Source organism: Rhincodon typus, chromosome 13, assembly GCF_021869965.1.
Source record: "Rhincodon typus isolate 14 chromosome 13, sRhiTyp1.1, whole genome shotgun sequence".
Lineage (NCBI taxonomy): Eukaryota > Metazoa > Chordata > Chondrichthyes > Orectolobiformes > Rhincodontidae > Rhincodon > Rhincodon typus.
The window spans coordinates 12,129,357-12,151,259 of NC_063344.1; the positions used below are offsets into that span (position 1 = coordinate 12,129,357).

Below are 21,903 nucleotides of genomic sequence, written 5' to 3' on the forward strand. Positions count from 1 at the left end.
AAGAACTGTGGATGCTGTAAATCAGGAACAAAAACAGAAGCTGCTGGAAAAGCTCAGCAGGTCTGGCTGCGTCTGTGAAGAAAAATCAGAGTTTCAACTCTGATGACCCTTCATCAGTTCCCTAGTTGCTCATGAGCAGGAGATGGTGAGCTTTCTTCTTGAATTGCTGTGCATTTTTTTTGTCTGATTTATATATTACTTACGTGGCTAACCACAAAAAATATTTTCTCCTTTATGTTTTTTTGGTCATCTTTCATTGGTTTGTAAAATTTCCCACTCCTTTGGTTTATCACTCATCCTTGCAACATTGTATTTTTTTTCAATTTGAATGCTATCCTTAACTTCCTTGGTTAACCATGGCTGGGTTAGCTCTTCCTTGAATCCTTCTTCCTCACTGGGGATATATGTTTCTTGCGAGTCACTAACTTTTTCCTTAAATGTCTGCTAATGTTTGTGAACCCATCTTTCGTGCCAAAATCTTTTTGCAGTCCACTCCAAGCAATTCTGCCCTTATTCCATTGTAATTGTCCTTATTTAAGTTCAGCAGTTATTTCCAGCCCAGGTTTCTGACACTCAAATTGAAAGCCAAATTCCAGAATGTTATGGCATTGTTTCCGAGGGTAACTTTTTGCCTGAGATCATGTATTTGCCTGCCTCATTGCACATTACCAGATCCAAAATTCCAAAATATCCTGAAACTAGATGAATCTGCAATATACTGTTCTAGGAATCTGTCCTGAATAGACTCTATGAATTCTTCTTCCTGGCTATCTACAACCCACTTGCGAGAGAGTACTAATTCTCAAACTCCACAACTTCTGAGGTTGCTAATGCTTTAATCAAAGCACGCAAAGGCTTCAACTTACCTGTCTGATGGAATCAATTAACAGAAAGCACTTAACCATGTGTCTGTACTTAACAAGAATTACTATTTATTACAAATACGTAAATTCTAATCATAAGTAAACAGCTATGAACTGTCAACATATGACAACTAATTGAAACTCTAACTAATTAGGAAATCCACTTCACACACAAACAGACAGAAACAGACAAACCAAAACATAATGGTTTTTATGGATAGAGGGAAAATAAACTGGGAACTAGAGCTCAATAGCACCCGCCCGGCTTATATGATGGTCTGAACTGTGCTTTTCACTGAAATGAAATATTCATTTTAGCTTTTTCTGATGAAGGGTCTAGGCCCGAAACGTCAGCCTTTCTGCTCCTATGATGCTGCTTGGCCTACTGTGTTCATCCAGCCCTGCACCTTGTTGTCTCTCATTCATTTTAGCTTGCCAGGATTTTCTATTCTTCATTCTCTTTACTTCAGTTTCCTCCACTTCTTCCCAAGAGGCCCAGAAAGATTTGTATACTAATTGCAGAATTTCTTAGTTCTTGGTCAAAAGCAGCAGTTTACATCAAATCAGAGATAGTAAGAACTGCCGATGCTGGAGTCAGAGATAACACAGTGTGGAGCTGGAGGAACACAGCAGGCCAGGCAGCATCAGAGGAGCAGGAAAATGACTGGCTTTCTTTAGGCTTCAGGTATTTTTACTGCGGAGATAGAAAGACACAACTTGCCCTTACTGAGATCTGAAAGCTTCTTGCTGTGTTGTTCACACCAACTAACTGTTCAATTGCTCAGGAACCAATCAGCTAGTTGTTGTCCTAGCTGATGACCTTTGGCATCTACAAGTGGTCACAACTGCACAAGCTAATCAGTTATTTGTTGCCGGCCAAATTTCACCCTGTACTCATGCTGGTGCTCAGCCAACTATAAACAGTTTCCGAGATAGTAGGAACTGCAGATGCTGGAGAATCCGAGACAACACGGTGCAGGGCTGGATGAACACAGCAGGCCAAGCAGCATCATAGGAGCAGGAAGGCTGAAGTTTCGGGCCTAGACCCATCATCAGAAAAATGTCTCTATAAACAGTTTCCCTTACTTTTTGAAGAAAGCAGCAGATATTTTTTTACACAGTACATTGGCTGTGGTCAGCCAGCTCGGAGTCAGTCACTTAAACTGAGGAGATTCTAATCTCCTGGTTATATATATATTTTTTTCTTTTTTGAGACACAGTAAAAAACACCAGCCATGCAAATAACTTTATTATATACCACCACCAGGAAAAACATTCGTGTGACCAAAGCATCAGTGTCAAGCAGAACCGTTTGGGGCAATGCCTATATGAAAGAAAATGGTGCGGGGCAGAGTAGGGATCAAATCAAAATGGAGTCTGTGGGGGAAATAAAGCACTCCACACCCCGCAGTCCCCACCTCTCCCGAAAGGCATCGAGAGCATGCACAGCAGTGTTTACAGTACAAAAAGTAAGTTTCTATAACTTGTTTTTAGTAGTGCAGCAATTCTGGCCACAATATTTGGTTTTGACACAATCCTTTTTTCTATTTCAGTCTACAATCAAAAATATAGCAAACAAAACGATATGATCTTTACAACAATCTACATGAAGACTGAGGTCACCCATGATTAACGTATAACCCTTTTTTGCATGCCCTCCTTATTATTTGATTTATTCTCTGTCTTATAGTGATGCTATTGTTATGGGGCCTATAGGATAATCCCACCAGTGTCTCCTTCCCCTTGTTATTTCATGCCTGTACCCATAGAGTTTCTACATCATCTGATCTCAGAACATTTCTGCCTGATGTACGTGCTGCATTACATCCGCCCACAACCCTGACACTTCTCCCAGTCCATTTCAAATGTTCCTAGAATATTTAGTTCCCAGCTTTGATTGACTATCAGCTAAGACAAGACCAGTTTTTGTGCCATTAATTCATTTATTTTGTTCTGAATATTACCAGCATTTAAATAAACAACCATTATGTTCACTTTTTTCTACCATTTTTCTCCCTTTGACTCCATTTGTTGCTTTTGTTTTAAGTTTGGACACTCTGTCCCCTCCTGTCCCACTCTGGGTATTATTAGCTAAGTAACTGCCCTGCAATGCTGCCATACCCGTTTGTTTTGTAAACCTGTGTAGCCCCTCTCCAGAACCCCGCCTTGTTCTATTCCATTTAAAGCTCTTTTTACAGCCCTAATTATTCAATTCATCAGGACATTGGTTCCAGCGTGGTTCAATTGATGCCTGACCCATCAGAACAGCTCCCTTCTACCCCAGAACTGGTGCCAGTGCCCAATACACTGAAACCCATTCTTCCCATACCAATATATTTCACTTCTTGACTTTTGTACCCACTTCTTGTTTGCCTGTGTCTCAGCTAGTAATCTTGAACTTATTACCTTGGGAGTTTCTGCTTTCTAATATAGCTCCTAACTGTTTACTGCAACACAGTCTATGGGTCTGCTGCCTATGATTGCATACAGAAGTATCGAACCCATAGTTTTACTGTTCACTATCGCTGCCACGCTCCTATTTCCTGCCTGCTTGAATGGCTCCCTGTACCATGGTGCCATGGTCAATTTGCTTATCCACTCTGCATGCCCAACTCGTGTCTACACAGCTTGCAAAAGTCTCTGAATTGTTGGCCAACACAGGGTCTGAAACCCTTTGAACACCATCACCCCATATGTCCATGCTTGCCTCACTTGCTGTTACACCATTCCTGATCACATATCGAATTTTGATTACTCATTTTAGATGGCACAGTAGCTCAGTGGTTAGTACTGCTTCTGCACAGTGTCAGAGACCTGGGTTTCATTCCACCCTTGGGCGACCGTCTGCCTGGAGTTTGCACATTCTTGCCATGTCTGCGTGGGTTTCCTTTTTTTTCTCTTTATTCTTTAACAGGATGAGGGTGTCGCTAGCTAGGCAGCATTTGTTACCCATCCCTAACTGCCCAGAGGGCAGTTAAGAGTCAACCACATTGCTGTGGGTCTGGAGTCACATGTAGGCCAGACCAGGTAAGGATAGCAGTTTCCTTCCCTAAAGGTTTCATCCCACAGTCCAAAGATGTGCAGATTAAGTGGATTGGCCATGTTAAATTACCCATAGCATCCAGGGATGTGCAGGTTAGGTGGATTAGCTATGAGAAATGCAGTGTTACAAGGATAGGGTGGGGTGGGGGTGGTGGTGGTGGTGGGTCTGGGTGGGATGCTCTTTGGAGAATCAGTGTGAACTTGATGGGCTGAATAGCCTGCTTCAACACTACAGGGATTCTATGAATCTGAGGGGTGTGACCACCTCCTGGATGAAGGTTTCCAGGTAACTTTCCCCCTCTCTGATGTGACACATTGTCTGCAGCTTGGACTCCAGCTCCTCAAAACGGATCCTAAATTTCTCAAGGTGCAAGCATTTACAGCAGATAAAAAAATCAGAAATTAATGTAGAAACACAGCAGATCTGACAGCATCGGTGCAGAGAAGGCAGAGCTAATGTTTCGAGTCCAGTGTCAATTCTTTGGAGCTGCATTTTCTTTTGTTTTATCACAAAAATGCTCACTCTGGTTCATCTTGGCTTCCAATAGCTCCCACATGTTGCAGTTGCAACACACTGTTCATCCTGCTATCACTATTGAAATTCATTTTATTTTTTAATGAATTATTTTAGTATCCCTGCTCTTTCCACTTTATTATAATTGACTTTTTTAATTCCAGTATCAAACTTGTCATAGAATCCCTACAGTGTGGAAGCAGGCCATTCAACCCATCATGAGCACACTGAACCTCCCATTCAGACCCATCCCCTACCCTATCCCTGTAACCCCAAATTTCCCTTGGATAATCCACCATAGAAAGGTTGCAGAGGAGATTTACCAAGATGTTGCTTGAGCTGGAGAGTTTCAGTTGTGAAGAGACATTGAATAGAATGGGGTTGTCTTCCTTAAAGCAGAGGAGATTGAGAGGGGACATGTTAGAGATGTATAAAGTTATGAGGGGTGTAGATAAGATAGACAGAAGGAAACCTTTCCCTTGATAGAGGGATCAATGACCAATGGGCATCAATTTAGGTAAGGGACCAGAGATTTAGAGCAGATTTGGGGAAAAAAAAGTTTTCACACAGATGAGGTTAGGAATCTGGAACTCACTGCCTATAAGGGTAGAAGAGACAGAAACCCTCATAACATTTAAAAGCATTTAGATGTGCAACTTGTGTTTGTCAAGGTGTATGAGGCTATAGACCGAGTGCTGAAAAATGGGATTAGAATAGTTAGACGGTTGTTTTTGATCAATGCAGATAGTTGGGCTGAAGGGCATTTTCTGTGCCCTGAGATGATCTCTGTGATTGTAATGCTGCAAATTTCTTTCAAAGCCTATGGGTCTTGTTGGAGTTTATGAGAGTGATTCCAAAAGAGGATCCCAGATTGAAAACATAATGGCTCAAATTGTGGCTTTAACCACAGTACAACTGAGGGCAAATATCGGTGCGAGCACAGGATTGTTGAATAAGCTTGGTGACAGATACAATAAATTTTTTGAGAGGAAACACAATCCTTAATCCGTAAATGATGCAGCTAGACCTATAAAAACGTTAAGCGATAAGACTTCTGAGAGCTGCTGATCAGCCATTTGATTGGTTGTTCTCTTGTCCCAGCAGTGCCACTGGGAGTGGTGGCCACTGTTGGTATTGCAGTCAGTCCCTGAAGATGAGCAACACACAGCCCTGGCTTCCCTGAGTCTCACTGGGACATGGTGCTGGCCCCCAGCAAAGTTGGTTTCAGGAGGAGGAACCTTAAATCAAAAGGATGGGAAGGAGGGGAAACACGGGGTTGTGAAAATGAATGAGGGGGATGCTGAGGAACACAGTCTTTTTGACCAGAAGGCAGCAGCCCCTCCAGACTAGCCAAAGGTTTGATTAATTTTATTGGATGGGTAGTTAGCATTGGCTTCTCTGTGATGAGTAAAAACTAAGCAGTGGCTCAAGGAGATTGTTAAGAAGGCATTATTTAGCCAGGGCTTCCAATATAGTTAAATGGGCTCTCTGCCCTGTCCCCATTTGCAAGTTGTGATGAAATCCTCTTCATGTGTGTTTTTCACATTGATCCAAAATATTAGGTATGTAGCCTATCAATAAGGCTGGGACTTCTTGCAAGTTTTTTGCTGAGTCACTCAGAACAGTTCTAGAATTACTGAGCAGCCAATTTTAGTCAGTACTGTGAAAGCATTTCTGGGAGAAGGTTACACAATGTGGAGCTGGAGGAACACAGTAGGCCAGGCAGCATCAGAGGAGCAGGAAAGCTGACGTTTCGGGTTGGGACCCTTCTTCAGAAATTCTTACTATCTCCTGGGAGAAGGTTTCTAGTTTTGTGGTCTCAGTCAGTCGGATGCTTCAGAGCAGGAAGATGAGGCTTCATTATTAAAAAGTGTTGCTTTAGCAGGTTCCTGGTCGTTAAGACTCAGAAGAAGTCTGAGGAACCAGGATATATAGCTAAGTGTTGAGGCTCAGATTCAGGAAAAGCCCTGAGAGCTCTGCAGGCTCAAGGAACAGTCCAGTGCGTGAAGGAAACCTACACAAAGTACTGGCTTAGTGTAGCTGTGCAGGATTAGATCTCAGAGAAATGTCAGAACAGTACTGGTGTGGTAGGGCTAGTTGTCTGTGATAAGCTGGAACTGTACCTGGGACATGCTGTGGTTTGCAATTTCCAAACGCTAGGGAGCACAGATGAGATTGGGTGAGTAAGCTACCAGAACATGAGCAATTATTGAGGCAGTCCATGATAGAGCAACTTTTAATAAAACCCTGAAGCTCAGTCTTCAACAGCTAAGAATTACAATCCTTTGTAATGTTTTAATGAGATATGGTGATCACCAGATACATCTGGGCAGTTGTCAGGAAATCTGTGTGATCTGACTTGATTGCATTTGTTATTTGATGTATTTTGTTGGGCATTAACAATCGTGCACCTGTTAACCATGTTTATTTCAGTGTTATTTTAATTGGACGTTATATTGTAGATTACATTACTATCCTAACTTTGTAGAGTCAAGTTGTACTGTTATAACACAGTGTGGAGCTGGCGGAACACAGCATGCCAGGCAGCATAAGAGCAGCAGGAAAGTTGACGTTTCGGGTCAGGACCCTTCCTCAGAAAAATGAGGGGTCTTTTCTGAAGAAGAGTCCCGACCCTAAACGTCAGCTTTCCTGTTCCTCTGATGCTGCCTGGCCTGCTGTGTTCCTCCAGCTCCACACCTTGTTATCTCTGACTCCAGCATCGGCAGTTCTTACTATCTCCAAGTTGTACTGTTGTTTGTTCAGAACAGAGCAATATTCTGGTTTTATCCTCTTAAAAGTGTCTGGAATTTCATACTTTGTCTACTATAAAGGAAAAAAGAAAGCCACTGGACCCTTGCCAGATGATGACTTAAATTTGTTACCAAAAACTCATTACCAAAATTTAGATTTATAAATTGAAGTTCAGCTCTGAGTCTCCATAAGCCATTTTCATTACACTGCTTTCAAACAATCACTTAAATGTTTAGAAACTGGAGGGAAACACTCATGTAATTATTGATGAATGTGCCAGTATTGTTTGGGTCAAAATTTTCATAATTTCTTTCTCTGCTCTATCAGTACAGTTCTCTCTGTATGGTCAGCACACTTTTGGTAAGCAAGTTGCTTCAATATGCTTGTAACTGATATGAAAGAATTTACAATTATGCATTTATCAAGAATGAGCAGACATTGGAACTGTTGGAGAAATTGTTGATGATTATGCTGTAGATAAACAGTTGCATACATAATGAGCATTTTATTGCTTTGGTCTATCTCAAGGCACAATCAAAAACACCTCTAGCAATCAGAATCCACCTGGCAACAAAACCGCACTCTCCTCTTGTGCAGTACAAATGTTGTTTACCCCTTGAAATGGCATCCTTGCATGTTCTGATGGGTGCAGGAATTGTAATGAGCTGGACAGAGTCAGTGCTGAGAGATACTTCCCATCAATTCCAGCCTTGGATGACTGCATGGAATTTGCACATTCTCCCTGTGTCTGCGTGGGTTTCTGCCAGGTGCTACAGTTTCCTCCTACAGCTCCAAGATGTGCTGGTTAGGTGGTTTAGCCATGCTAAACTGCCCATTGTGTCCAGGGATGTATAGGCCAGGTGGATTAGCCATGGGAAATGTGAGGTTACAGGCTGGATGCAGATTCGATAGGCCGAACAGCCTCTTTCTGCACTGCAGGGATTCCATGATTCAAAATATGTCTTTTTTTCAATGATACTGAAGTGCTTTTGTCACGTAGTTGCTGCTGTAAAAGATGGTAATGCAGCAATTGCTTAGTTCCCACAAGAGTGATGTGGTAACAGCCAGATAATGGTTAAGGTGAAAATATTGTCTAGGATGACATTTTCTGAATAGCCCCTGAGACACCAGACAAAGGACAGCACTTTAGACTGAGTGTCATCTTCTGTTACATGCTCCAAGTATTTTTTGTTGTACTTGGATATAGGACTTTCTGATTCAGAGGCAAAATATGCCACCAACTGAGCAACAACTGACCAGGCAAGGTAAACACCTCAGTCATTTAATTAAGCTTACAGAACAGAAACATACACTGAATTGGAACAATTGTGGAAATTCTCACTCCAAAGCAAATACTTTTGTAGTACATGAAAACTTATTAAAAAGTGCATCAAGCTTTGTTCAAAGTCACAACATGATTAAATAACACAATGATGTCTCAAAGAAAATAATATCTCTTCCAGTTATGTTTGAAGCATTTAATAATACATAAATTAATTGGTTCAGAGATGGCAGAAAGATGAGCGGATGTTAATTCTGCAACAAACTGACATACTTTCATTTTGCTTGTTCTTTCTGTGCTTATAGACCCAACTAATGTTTTTGGCACCTAGTTTTCCTTCCTCATCTCTCTTGTTCTTGCATAATTCAGACAACTCCTCATCTTTCATTTGTAAAATGTTCAAGCTCCCCAACATCTGGAGATATCTAATAGTTATGAGCACTTCTTCTAGATAGCAACACATGGAATTACATAGATAAAATCACACAAAAACAGGCTACTTGGACCCAACAGTTCCTTACTGGCATTTACGGTCTACACGCACCTCTTTCCTTCCTGCTGTTGCCCTGACTGCAATTACCAGCATCACTACAGACTGAGGTATTGAGCTTAGAGATTTTTCTGCTTATGCCTCATAGACGGAGTGAGATGGCCCCACAAACCTATAAAGGAATTCTGTCAAAGATTTGTAAAGGTATGTGGTTAAATACCTTCTTGTAAAACTGAAACATAAGAACATCAGACCCTTTGTGGGGCACTCTCTGTGGGGCATTCTCCATGGGGCTCTATATGGAGCATTGTCTTTGGGGTACGCTCTGCTGGGTATTCTCTGTGGCACACTCTATGGTGGGATACTCCGTTGGGGTATTCTCTGTGAGGTATTTTCTATGGGGTATTCTCTATGGGACACTCTCTGTGAGGTATCTTCTGTAGGACCCTGCAGAATTCGGGACTGGGGAATGTTTTTGGGTGACAGGGACTATGCTGTGGGTGGAGTCAATATTTTTAGAGCACAAGGAATAGGAAGTGGGCCACCTCGGAAATTTTCAGATCAGAAGTTGAACTCTCAACATATTTGTTTTATTATATCTTTGAAATAAATCTTAATATGTTTGGCACCAGTGGAATAATCAGTCACTGGACTGGATAATTTTTTATATATATATATTTAAAAATGCTCTAATGTACGTGATTAGCGACCTAATTCATTTTCCTTTTTAAAGTCACACCCATCCATTCTCTCTGTCTTGTGGTTCCAACTCATCCTCCACCTCCCACTCTTCTTGACACCTCCCTTTGACAGCTCAGGAATCACTGTTGTTTTGAGAAAGTGGCAAATTGTAGACAATTCCCATTTTCCCGACTGTCACCATCAAACCGCTCCATCACATTTTCTTCTTAAGGAACTCCTTTTGTACAAAATCTTTACCAATCAACCCGCGAAGGACAAAAAAAACTCTCCTCATCTAACCAGCATAGTGGAGACTTTTGAGAAGTCACTGTGGGCTGTCTTGCTGGATGTGATCAACAGTTTCTGTTTTGCTATATTTCTGTAGCATCTCCTTGACTTTTTCCAGTAAGTAATTCATCTTGTCCATGCTGCAGAGTCTGGGTTGGCTTTATTGGTTCTGTGAATGATTCCAACATACGACCTTGTTGGATAAATGCAGCGCTAACGAAGAGCTTGCTACTCGAGGAGCTGTATGAGACGTTAGATTCCTTTCTCTTCAGCCATGCCCTGACGAATGTTCTAAACCCTTGCCCCACAAAAATATAAAGCAAAGGGTCAAAGCAACTGTTGGCCACTGCCAGGCACAATGTAGCCACCACTGACCTGCGGAGAATGTTTTCCAGCTCGCAGTCATTGTGGTGATGGACCAGGTGGTGTAAATGCACTGTCCTTTGCACATGGTAGGGAAGGAAACAGATTAAAAACACTCCCAGAACCAGCACGATCATGGCTATGTCTCTCTTGATTCGCCTTGACTGCCAACTGACCCCCATTAAGTACTTTATCATCAAAGAGTAACAGATGAGAATGATGGCAAAGGGAATAAGGAACCCAACAGTCAGCGCAAAATAGTTCATCTTAGCAATGCGAGTCCAGGACACGGAGAACATAGGCTCAAAACACTTGATTTTGTCGTGATAAGGTTGGCTCCCTGATAGCAGGAAGGGAGCTGTAGCCACGCCCACAAAGAGCCAGATTATAATACATGCTATGATGCACCGCCGAAAAGTGAAAATTCTTTGATGCCTTATGTGATGGACCGTGGACAAAAAACGCGATATGCTCAAGCAAGTCAGGAAGAATATACTGCAATACATGCTGACATAGAAAGTATAGGTGGACACCCGACACAGGAAATCTCTGAATGGCCAGTCTCCGTTTCTTAGATAATAGACAATCCTCAGGGGAAGGCTGAACACAAACAGGAGGTCAGCAACAGCGAGGTTCATCAGGTAGACGGTGCTGGAATTCTTACTCTTTGCAATGCGGTAGAACACAAACAGAGCCAACATGTTTGAAAGCAGCCCAATGACGAATACAACACTGTACACGCTGGAGTAGACCATGTATTTATACTTATGATCTTCTGGACAGATAGTTCTATTTGAGGAAGTGTTTATGATTGTTGCGGTCTCGTGCAGGAATGCGTTTGTCGTCATCTTCTTTCTGTTGAGAACACAACAATTATTTGATTATTCACCAGTAATATACAAGTTACTGCCCATGTTCGGTCTCTTGAGTCAATTTGTTTTTGGCTTCAAGTTCCCCTCCAGAGGAATGAGCACCTTACTGAGGTTACACTTTCCATGCAGTACCGAGCAAAGTGCTGCTCTCTGAGAAGTGTCATCCTTGGACTGTGATGTTCAACCGACTTCCCCAGTGCTACTGCTGTATGCTACATTTTAACTTCCACACTGGACCGGTGTGGTTAACAGTCAAGGATGATGGGAAAAGTGGCCCACTTCACAGGAACAATAACCTACTATTCAGGGCAGTACCAGACACTGCTGACTAAAGAGGCATCTAGTGATAAGAGCTGCTCAAGTTTTGTGGTTATCAAGATGTCTAAATTAAAGATAGTAGAGAATACAACAAAACAGATGCCAGTCATCTATATGGCCCTTGAATAGATGATCCCAGAGTCACGGGGATCCTGGGCAGGGATATATGATAGAAGATCAAGGAAAGCAATAAAGGTAAAGGCATTGAAGACATTGAAAGCGATAACTTGGGAACAACCATTGCAGAAGCAGGTCCCTGAGTTCAAGGTCCAATGAGGAAGGACACAGGTAGCTGAGTGGCTGAAGCAAGGCCAGCTATTCCTCACCAGGGTAGGTAATAACTAAGCCTCAGGCAGCTTTGTGTTGTATCCTGATCCAATTTTATGTTGTGGTGTTAAACTGACTGAGCGATAAATAAAGAAATAGTTGTAGAAACAGCACGGGCTGCAATCATTGCGCCTACTGGTGTTGGTCCAGACACAACAAAGAACCACATTGCCCTTTCAGTTGGATGTGTGATATTTCCACAGCGCTATCTTGAAACAAAAAGCAGGAGGAAGTCCTGTCAATATTTATCTAACAAGCACCTACACTGAACCAGATTACCTAACCATTGTCATGTTTCTGTTTGTGAGAGCTTTCTATGTGAAAATCAGCTGCCCAATTTTCTACATTAGAACAGTGACTACGCTTTAAAAGATACTGCTCTGGCTTTAAAACACTTTGGGACATCCTATAAGTTGAAATGTCTCACCTTTCTCTATGTTATATGAGAAAGAATGATCTGTGTTTACATAGTGACTTTTCAGATCACTCACACAGATTAATTAATTATCTTTTATTGAAAGACTGGCATTGGACACAACACAGTGAGGAAGGTAAAAAAAAGTAATTGAGACAATATTCAAACCGAACAGGCCCTTATATGCATCCATAAAAAAATGTCTGTTATCAATTTTTATAGATGCACCATAGAAAGCATCCTATCTGGATGCATCACAGCTTGGTATGGCAACAGCTCTACCCAAGACCACAAGAAATTACAGAGAGTTGTAAATGCAGCTCAGTCCATCACAAAAACCAGCCTTCCTTCCATTGACTCCGTCTATGCTTCCAGCTGCCTTGGGAAAGCAGCCAACATAATCAAAGACCCCTTCCACCCAAGTTATACTCATTTCCACCCTCAAGATTCAAGAACTGCTTCTTCCCTGCTGTTATCAAACTTATGAATGAACCTCACATATATTAGAGTTGATCTTTCTCTGCATCTTCCCTGTAGCTGTAACACTATATTCTACATTCTGTTATAATACCTTGATGTACTTATGTAAGGTATGATTTGCTTCAATAGCACACAAAACTATATCTCTGTACATGTAATAATAAACCAAATCAAATCAAATGTCTGGCAGACACGAAAGCTCAACATCATTAGTGCAGGGTGGATCAGACCCAGATCTCAGGATGAAAGCAAGATACTGAAGATGCTGGAAATTTGAATTAAATGCAGAGAATGCTGGAGAAATTCAGCAGATTTGGCATCGTCTGTAGAGAGAAAGACATAATGTTTCAGTTCAGGTATGACTCTTCAAAACTGAGGAAGAGTCATACCAGACTTGAAATTTAATTCTTTCTCTCCACAGATTCTGCCAGGCAGTAAATTCATCACCATTCTTTGTGGTTGCCCCAGATCTCACGGGTCTGTTCCACGGCCTAGTTTCACGATGAAGCAAGTTACCTAGCTTCTTACTCCAATTGTAGGGCAATTTGGGCTTAATATAGATACAGGAGAGAACAGGTATGCCAAAGGGTGAGACAGCTTTTTTTATTCATTCACAGGACGAGGGTGTCCCTGGCTAGGCCAATATTTATTGCCCTTCCCTAATTGCCCAGTGGGTAGTTAAACAGTCAACCACATTGCTGTATGTCTGGAGTCAGATGTAGGCCAGACCAGGTAAAGATGGCAGTTTCCTTCCCTTAAAGGACATTAGTGAACAAAATGGGTTTATCCACCATTGACGGTTATCATTAGACTCTTTATTCTGGACTTTCAATTGAACTTAAATTTCACCATCTGCCATGGCAGGATTTGATCACGGGTCCCCTGAACACGACCTGGGGTCTCTGCATTAACAGTCCAGTGATAATGCCACGAGGCTGTTGAGTTACAGTCAAAGTAATTTAAGTATAAAGGGAAACTGAAGAAGCTAGGAAAGGCAGAGAAAGACAAGGACTAGGAACTGGAATTAAAAAGAATGGAAATGGAAATAGGAAAGCTGGATCCAGAGATTCAATAAAGAGAGAAAGCGAAAGAATTTAAGCTTAGAGTGATGCAGTTATAAAAGAAGACTTAGAAGCAGGGAAGGCACTGATGGGGAATATCCAATTCATGATCTAAAATCCAGGAGGGAAATAGTTAAGTTTGAGGAAAAGGATGTAGAAGCACTTTTCCTGTTATTTCAGAAAATAGTGAAAAAGGCGACATGGTCAAAAGAAAACCAAACCATGCCCTAATAGAGGAATGTGGAATGCATAACCCTATCCTTAACGACAAACATTTGTCCAATTAGAAAAATGGGAAACAACTACCCAGTGTCCTGTAACTGATTTATCTTTAGCATCAGGGGTAAATTTTGATTGCACGGCTCAGGAAGTGGGAATTTTGCCGAAAGCCCAAAGGAGCTAAGAAGTGCGGGGATCCTCATTGCAATTCAATGTAACAATCAGTGTTCCCTCTAAGCTACGTGTGCAGCTATTCTAAAGTTCCATGCATGGCTATTGGCGTCAACAGCCAACATTGGCATTGATTTCTGCCGCACAGAGACCCCTGTGCAACTGGGAAGAAAATCAGAGGGAACGCTGGTCACAATGGCATTGAATATTGAACAATCTCTGAAGTGATGTTCACGCCTCTAATACTGTTCTCTGGAAATGAAGATGACCTCTGCCTGAATTGTGCTGGATTGCTGTTCTTGCAAACCACAGAGTCAAATGGATGCAGTGGCTTCTGAACTAAATAGTGGGGCAAAAGACAAAGTTCGGGAGGATGTGCTATATCAAAGCTTAGACTCAAGGCCAGCAAGCAAGGTATTCATTCAGGAAATGATATGCAGGCTCAGACAAGAAGGGGTAAAGAGTACAAATTTATGAGTCAAACAACAGATAAGACTAAAATTTGCATAAGAGTGGATGGATAAAATTGAAGGCTCTGTATTTGAATGCATGTAATATTTAAAACAAAATATGTGAACTGAGATTGCAAATAGAAATGTGTAGGTATGATCGGGTAGACATTACAGAGACATCACAGAAGAATGGCAGGGATAGGGACCTGAATTGAGGGGAATTGAGTTTAAGAGCTGTGAGGTTATGCTGGTGCTCTATAAAACCCTGGTTAGACCACACTCGGAATATTGTGTTCAGTTCTGGTTGGCTCATTATAGGAAAGATGTGGAAGCTTTAGAGAAGGTGCAGAGGAGATTTACCAGGGTGCTGCCTGGACTGGAGGGCAGGTCTTATGAGGAAAGGCTGAGGGAGCTGGGGATTTTTTCTTTAGAGCGAAGAAAGACGAGAGGTGACTTGACAGAGTTGTACCAGATGATGAGGCATAGATAGAGTGGATAGCCAGAGACTTTGTCCCAGGGCAGAAATGACTATTACGAGGGGGCATAATTTTAAGGTGATTGGAGGAAGGTATGGGAGATGTCAGAAGTAGGTTCTTCACACAGAGAGTGGTGGGTGTGTGGACTGCGCTGCCGGCAGTGGTAGTGGAGTCAGATACTTTCGAGACTTTTAAGAGAATCTTGGATAGGCACATGGAGGACAGTAAAATGTAGGGTATACAGGGTAGTTTGATCTTAGTAGGATAATAGGTCGGCACAACCGTGGGCCGAAGGGCCTGTACTGTGCTGTACTGTTATGTGTTCTATGTTCTATGAATCTTGAAGGGTACAGGACATAGGAATTAGGAATGATAGAAGTTAGGAAAAAGTGGAGCGGTGAATCTGTGAGTTAATGATGGCATCAGCATAATATGGAAGAATGACAAGAAAACATGTGGAAACAGTTTGAATGGAAATGAGAAATCATAAAGTTCCTTGTGGTGTACATGCCCCTTAACAGTAACCATGTGTAGAGTGGAGCATAATAGAAGAAATAATGGGAGATTTTAATCTACATTGTGACTGGAAAAGTCAGATGGGCTAGATGAGAAGTTCATATACTGTTGACAAGATAGTTTCTGGGAACAGCATATTCTGGAGCAGTTTGTAGTAGATCTGGTATTGTGGCATGAAAAAGCATAATATTCTCATGGTAAATAATCTCTCGGGTGACTATCTATGTGGAGTTTGCACGTTCTCCCCGCGTCTGCGTGGGTTTCCTCCCACAGTCCAAAATGTGCAGGCTAGGTGGATTGGCCATGCTAAATTGCCCATAGTGTCCAGGGATATGTAGATTAACTCGGTTATAGGAGGATAAGTGGGATACTCTGAGGGTCGGTGTGGGCTTGTTTGGCCGAAGTGCCTGTTTCCATACTGTAGGGATTCTATGATTCTATGATCTAAATGTGCCCCTTAGATAGTAGCGACCATAACATGATTTAATCTTACAATCAGTTTTAAGAAGAAAAGAATGGGTCCAAGACGATTTTAAATATTTAAGTCTAGGGAATTATGAAGGCTCTGAGATGCAAAGGAATCTGAGTGTCCTTGTGCATGAATCACAAAGGTTTAAAAGATGACATCTGGAGTGCTGTGCATAGTATTAATCACCTTATTTGAGGAAGGAGGTAAATACATTGGAGGCATTTCAGAGAGCAGTTACCAGACTAACAACTGGAGCAAAAGAGTTGTCTTATGAAGAATGGTAGGACTGACTAGACAAAAAAAATCTTCTGAAGAGGGGTCACCAGATTCGAAATGTTAACTCTACTTTCTCACCACTGATGTTGCCAAACCATCTGAGTTTCTTCAGTAAGTTCCTTTTTTTGTTTTGCACTGGTTAGACTTGTATTTGCTGGTGTTTAGCAAGTATTTGGTAACTTGATTAAATCATATAAGGTTCTGAGGGGTCTCTGTTCAAAACAGAGATGAGGCAATTTCTTGTTTTCTCTCAGAGGGTCATGAGTCTTTTGAACTCTCTTCCTGAAAAGGTTGTTGAAGCTGAACACTTGAATATTTTTGAGGTTGAGGGAAGTAGTTTCTTTTTAAGCAAGGATTTTAAAGGCTATCAGGGATAGAAATGGCCTAGTGGTATTGTTGCTCAACTAATAATCCAGAAACTCAGCTAATGTTCAGAGGATCCAGGTTCAAATCCCACCAAGGCAGATTGTGAGATTTGAATTCAGTAAAAAGTATCAGGAATTAAGAATGTTCTGATGATCACAAAATTATTGCCAGGAAAAAATGCATCTGGTTTGTAAATATCCTTTGGGAAAGGAAATCTGCTATCTTCACCTGGTCTAGCCTAAATGTGACAATCAGACCCAAACAATCTGGTTGGCATTGAGCTGACCTCTCAGCAGTTAGGAACAAGCAATGAATGCCAGCCTAGACAGTGAAGCCCACATCCAGTGAATGAATTGAAAAACGAATCAGCCATAATCTTATTGAATGTCGGAGCTTGCTCTTGCTCCTAATTTCCTGTGCTTGTACACAAAAAATCATGGGTATTACATCCTAACCAAAGCAGCTCACTGAGTTTGCAAAGAAATCTTTAGCCAACTACCATAAATTTACTATACCACTAAGACAAAGTACTTGGTTATTTTTACATTGTTGTTTGTGGGAGTTTGCTATGCATAAATTCATCTGCCGTGTTTCCTAAAGTGTGGCAGTGACTCTACTTCAAAACTGCTGAATTAATTGTAAAATGATTACGGAGATCTTGAGATCATTAAAGGTGCTCTTCAAGCAGGTTCAGCAGCCCTACATAATGGCGCAGCCAGGAGAGTTGTTAGCAATTAGAGTCATAGAGCATACAGCACGGACACAGACCCTTTGGTCCAACTTGTCCATGCTGACCAGATATCCCAAATTAATCCAGTTCCAATTTGCCAGCATTTGGCTCATATCCCTCTAAACCCATCCTGTTCATGTATCCATCCAAATGACTGTTAAATGTTGTAATTGTACCAGGCTCCACCACTTCCTCTGGCAGATCATTCCATACACACACCACGCTCTGCGTGAAAAAGTTGCCCCTCAGATCCCTTTTATATCTTTCTCCTCTCACCTTAAACCTATGCCCTCTAGTTTTGGACTCCCGTACCCTGAGGAAAAGACCTTGGCCATTCACTCTATCAATGCCCGTCATGATTTTATAAACCTGGATAAGGTCACCCCTCAGCTTCCGGCGCTCCAGGGAAAATAGCCCCAGCCTATTCAGCCTCTCCCTGTAGCTCAAACCTCCAACCCCCGACAACATCCTTGTAAAATCTTTTCGGCACTCTTCTAAGTTTAACAACATCTTTCTTATAGCAGGGAGACTAGAATTGAACGCTGTATTCCAAAAGTGGCCTAATCAATGTGCTGTACAGTACTCAATGCACTGACCAATAAAGGCAATTGTACCAAACGCCTTCTTCACTATCCTGTTTACCTGTGACTCCACCTTTATCGATAGCCTGTTAATTGAGCCTTATTCTCTGGTTAGAGCACAGAAAGATTAGAAGAATTTGAAGTCAGCTTTGAAACCGTATGTTCATATATTTCGAAACATCTGAAACTGCCTGCAACCAATCGAGTGCAATTGCAATAATTGGTAATGTAAGTCTATTTGACTTTGAGAAGGTGTTAGTGAGCTATCTTCTTGAACCACTGCAGTATGCATGTTGAAGCTGCACTCACAGTGGTGTAGGGGAGATTCCAGGATGTTCACCTTGAGCAACAGTGAAGGAACGGAGATATAATTCCAAATGTGTTGACTTGGAGACAGTGGTGTTCCCATGCTTCCTGGTCCTTCCAGGTAGAGGCCGCGGATTTGGCAGCTTCTGAACATTCTTAATACTTGTTTCTACCAGGACCTGGGATTACGACACTCCATATCTCACTCAGCCTTCCCTTTGGCAAACTGTCAACAGGTTCCTAAGGAACCAAGTTTGGCATCATATAGCCACGGATCTCCTGATCCAACCTCCTGTAGACGACCTCCTATTCCTTTCAGCTCTTCTCACTGCCACTTTTGGTCTGTTGATCAGATCTCTGAATGTAAAGCATCAACAACGCGATCCAACTTCAGGGATCACTGATGTTGAACCTGGGACAATATTAAGCAACACACGAAGCTATTCGAATGGAAGTTTATCCTCAACATAATTATGATAACAACTAACCCAATGAAAATAGATAATAAATAATCTCAACATACCTGACAATACATCATCTATTACTCATATTGTGATTTCAACATCTATGTAAAATTGAGAACAGAATATTACATGACATTCCAGAATGTTGAGAAATATTGAGTTTAGGAAACACTGAAAAGTTCATTTGAGCTCTGACGTAATAAACTGTTTCTAATGGTGGGAAATGGGAGATGCAGATTGAAAAATAATTAGCAAATGAGCCAAAGGAGGCCTGAGGAGTTTTTTTTGGGTGGTGTTTTGGCATGATCTAGAAGGCATTGCCTCAAAACGTGGCAGAAACATACACATTAGCAAAGATCAAAAGAAACTTGGCATATATTTGAAACAGCAAAATTTTCAGGGCCATTAGGAGAGGGCAGGAGAAAATTGGATAAATCTTACAAAAAGTTAACACAGTTATGATGAGCCAAATGTTCCAGTTCAATCCTATACAATTAATTGATGTGTCAGCTGCTAGGCATTCAAATATATTAACTGTCAATCTATGTTTAAAGTTAAGGTTTTAGAATTCAAAAGAGCAGCCTATTTAGCATCATGGCACTTTCAACACAGCGTAAAAGTCAACACTCACGTTTCAGAAAGTCTCCAAGTGAATCGATACTATATGTTGGACAGTTACTGGTTGTCATCTACGCTCTTGCTTGAAGTGGATTACAGCACTGCTTCTACCCCAGAACTTCCTGAGCTGCTATTTATCTGAGTGAGAGCATTGTGGTGAACAGTTCAGTCCCACCCACACAGCTTCCACAACACACAGCAACTGTTTCCCGGGGACACTGTATCAGCAATAACATATGCGGCAGGGAACTAGAACAGAAACAAATTAGTGAATGTGTAAAAATAGGATTAACTCTGGGACATGTGTGCAAAATTCAGAGTTTCGTGCAACAAGTGCGAACTGACCAAGTCTGGTGCTAACCAGAAATGTAATTTTCTCGATCAAAGGTGTCGATTTGGAACTCTTCTAGTGGGTATCATACAGGAATGTCCACACATGGGAATAAAAAGCTACTTAATTTTGACTAAAATACACCAGCTAAATAAAAAAAGGGAGAAAGGGGCCAAATAAGACAGTCACTGAAGAAGATTTCACAGCAGTTGTAGAGAGACAATGCTTGCTATTTTGCTTCTCAGGGGCATCTTAAGCTTTGTTTCATTCTCTTTACTCCAAAAAGGAAGGTGTGATGTCAACAAATTTCTCGGCTTTCCTGTTTGCAGTTCAAGTTCTCCTTTCTAATTTCCCTGTGCCTTTTCTTTCTCGTCTTTAATCCAGTTTAGGCCTTGAATTCTTGCTATGTAAAACAAGTGGACTTTTGATTTAAGTGTTGGTCGCTGTTCAGTGAATTATTGGCTCAAATCCTACTCCACAGAACTCGAGCACAGAAATCCTGGCTTTTACACCACACATCCCCCACCCACCATCCCCCAGCATGACTTAGGGAGCATTGTACTGTCAGAGGCTATGTCTGCAGATAATAAGGTAAACACGTAAAATAAAGTTCCCAAGAGTCTATCTCAAAAAAAAAGAGTAGGGGAGTTTCTCTGCCCACTGTTTATCTCTGACCCAATATACAAGAAAGCAGATTAAACGTTCATTACCACACAAGCATGTTTGTGAGATCCTGCTGTGCACAAATTGACAGCTGTATTTCAAGCCGATAACAGTGACTACACCTCAGAAGTACTGGCTGTAAAGTGTTTTGAGACATCTTGATATTGGGAAAGGCAGTATGTAAGTATAGCTCTTCATTTATATGCAGAAAACCATCTCCCCTCCATGGTGTTAACACATTTATTTTAAGCAAATTAGTTTCCTTGTATGTATTGGAGTCAGAGGTCATTCAGATAAATGAGCTAAGTACGCATTTATATCCCTTGAAATATCTTTGGGATTCCTTGGACTAAATCTTACATTTTCTTTTAGTTCAGTGTCAATTTAATTGAGTTTTGTAGAGAGTTTTTCTCTGCATGGCCCAGCAGGTTTGCTCATACAGTCATGCCAAACTCACCTTTTTCTGCCCCCTACGCTCACCTCATGTTTGATGCTAGCCTGATTCTACCACTACCCCTGCCCTGAAAGAACACAGCATTGCTGGATATCTTGGACCAGGCTGACATCTCTGGCATTCGTACCATCTTTAAAAGGCCATAGTGCACATGGTCAAGCACTGTCAGTCTAGGGACGCCCTGCATGGTTTGTAGCATTTTCTCAAGATGTGGCAGACAAGAGAAATTGCCTGCCCTCCTCCCACCCCGGCTGTGCAGACAAGTCCTGGCGGACAGGTTAGTATGGAGCAAGGATATCCACCAGGACCAGCAATGGAGGTCACATCGTTAGAACATGCCAGCCTGCTCCAAAGAAGCCACGTGGGTCATTGCAGCCTCTGCCATCTGCAGTCACCAATGGCCTTCTCCATTCTGCCAGAGCAAGAGCCACCATCTTCTGTTTACCACCCCACACTCTCACTGTCTCCACTCCTGCATCTACCTCTCACAGAAGCTCTAACTCTCTCACAATTACATGCAACATCTTCCCTCACCCGCACTCACCCACCCCAAAGCCCTCTCTCCTCCCCCCTTGAATGGCCAAACAACTCACCTGGGACACTTCATCACCTTCCCCTCACCAGCATCATAACTAACCGTTGTGGTTAACACCACTTTCATCTCACATAATTCCTCCCTTTTTTCACATTCCCAGGGAAAACAACCCACAATGGGGTGAAAAGAGCTTCAGCAGCTGCTGTGCTGCCTAACGGTTGACTCCTCCCACCCTATGAGGCGAGGATCCTAACCTTGACTGCCCCAAGTGGCTGACTGACCCCAAGCCTCTGGACTGACAGTGGACACTGGGTTTGACTGACTGTAACGGCAGCCCCTAATTGAAGACTGGCTCCCTTGCTTTCACTGAGGACGGCTGATAACCATGACATGCACATTGGCTTTGTGTCTGTGCCAAATGGCAAGGCTAGTGTCAAGTCGGCATAAGACGGGGGGAAATGTTGGGTATTCTAAAAGGCATTAGGGTGGACAAGTCCCCAGGTCTGGATGGGATCTATCCCAGGTTACT

The 21,903-nt window shown here is 42.0% G+C and overlaps 1 protein-coding gene across 1 annotated transcript; it reads right to left on the reverse strand.

The window, feature by feature from the left end:
• Nucleotides 1-8,431: 8,431 nt before the first annotated feature.
• Nucleotides 8,432-21,517, reverse strand: LOC109911414 (cysteinyl leukotriene receptor 1-like). The gene is made up of 3 exons (XM_048604659.1): nucleotides 21,433-21,517; nucleotides 19,405-19,640; nucleotides 8,432-11,129 (listed from the first exon to the last, which is right to left on the reverse strand). Exon 3 carries the CDS (start codon nucleotides 11,120-11,122, stop codon nucleotides 9,995-9,997), a length of 1,128 nt encoding a protein of 375 aa, XP_048460616.1. The 5' UTR covers nucleotides 11,123-11,129; nucleotides 19,405-19,640; nucleotides 21,433-21,517; the 3' UTR covers nucleotides 8,432-9,994.
• Between the last annotated feature and the right edge of the window lie 386 nt (nucleotides 21,518-21,903).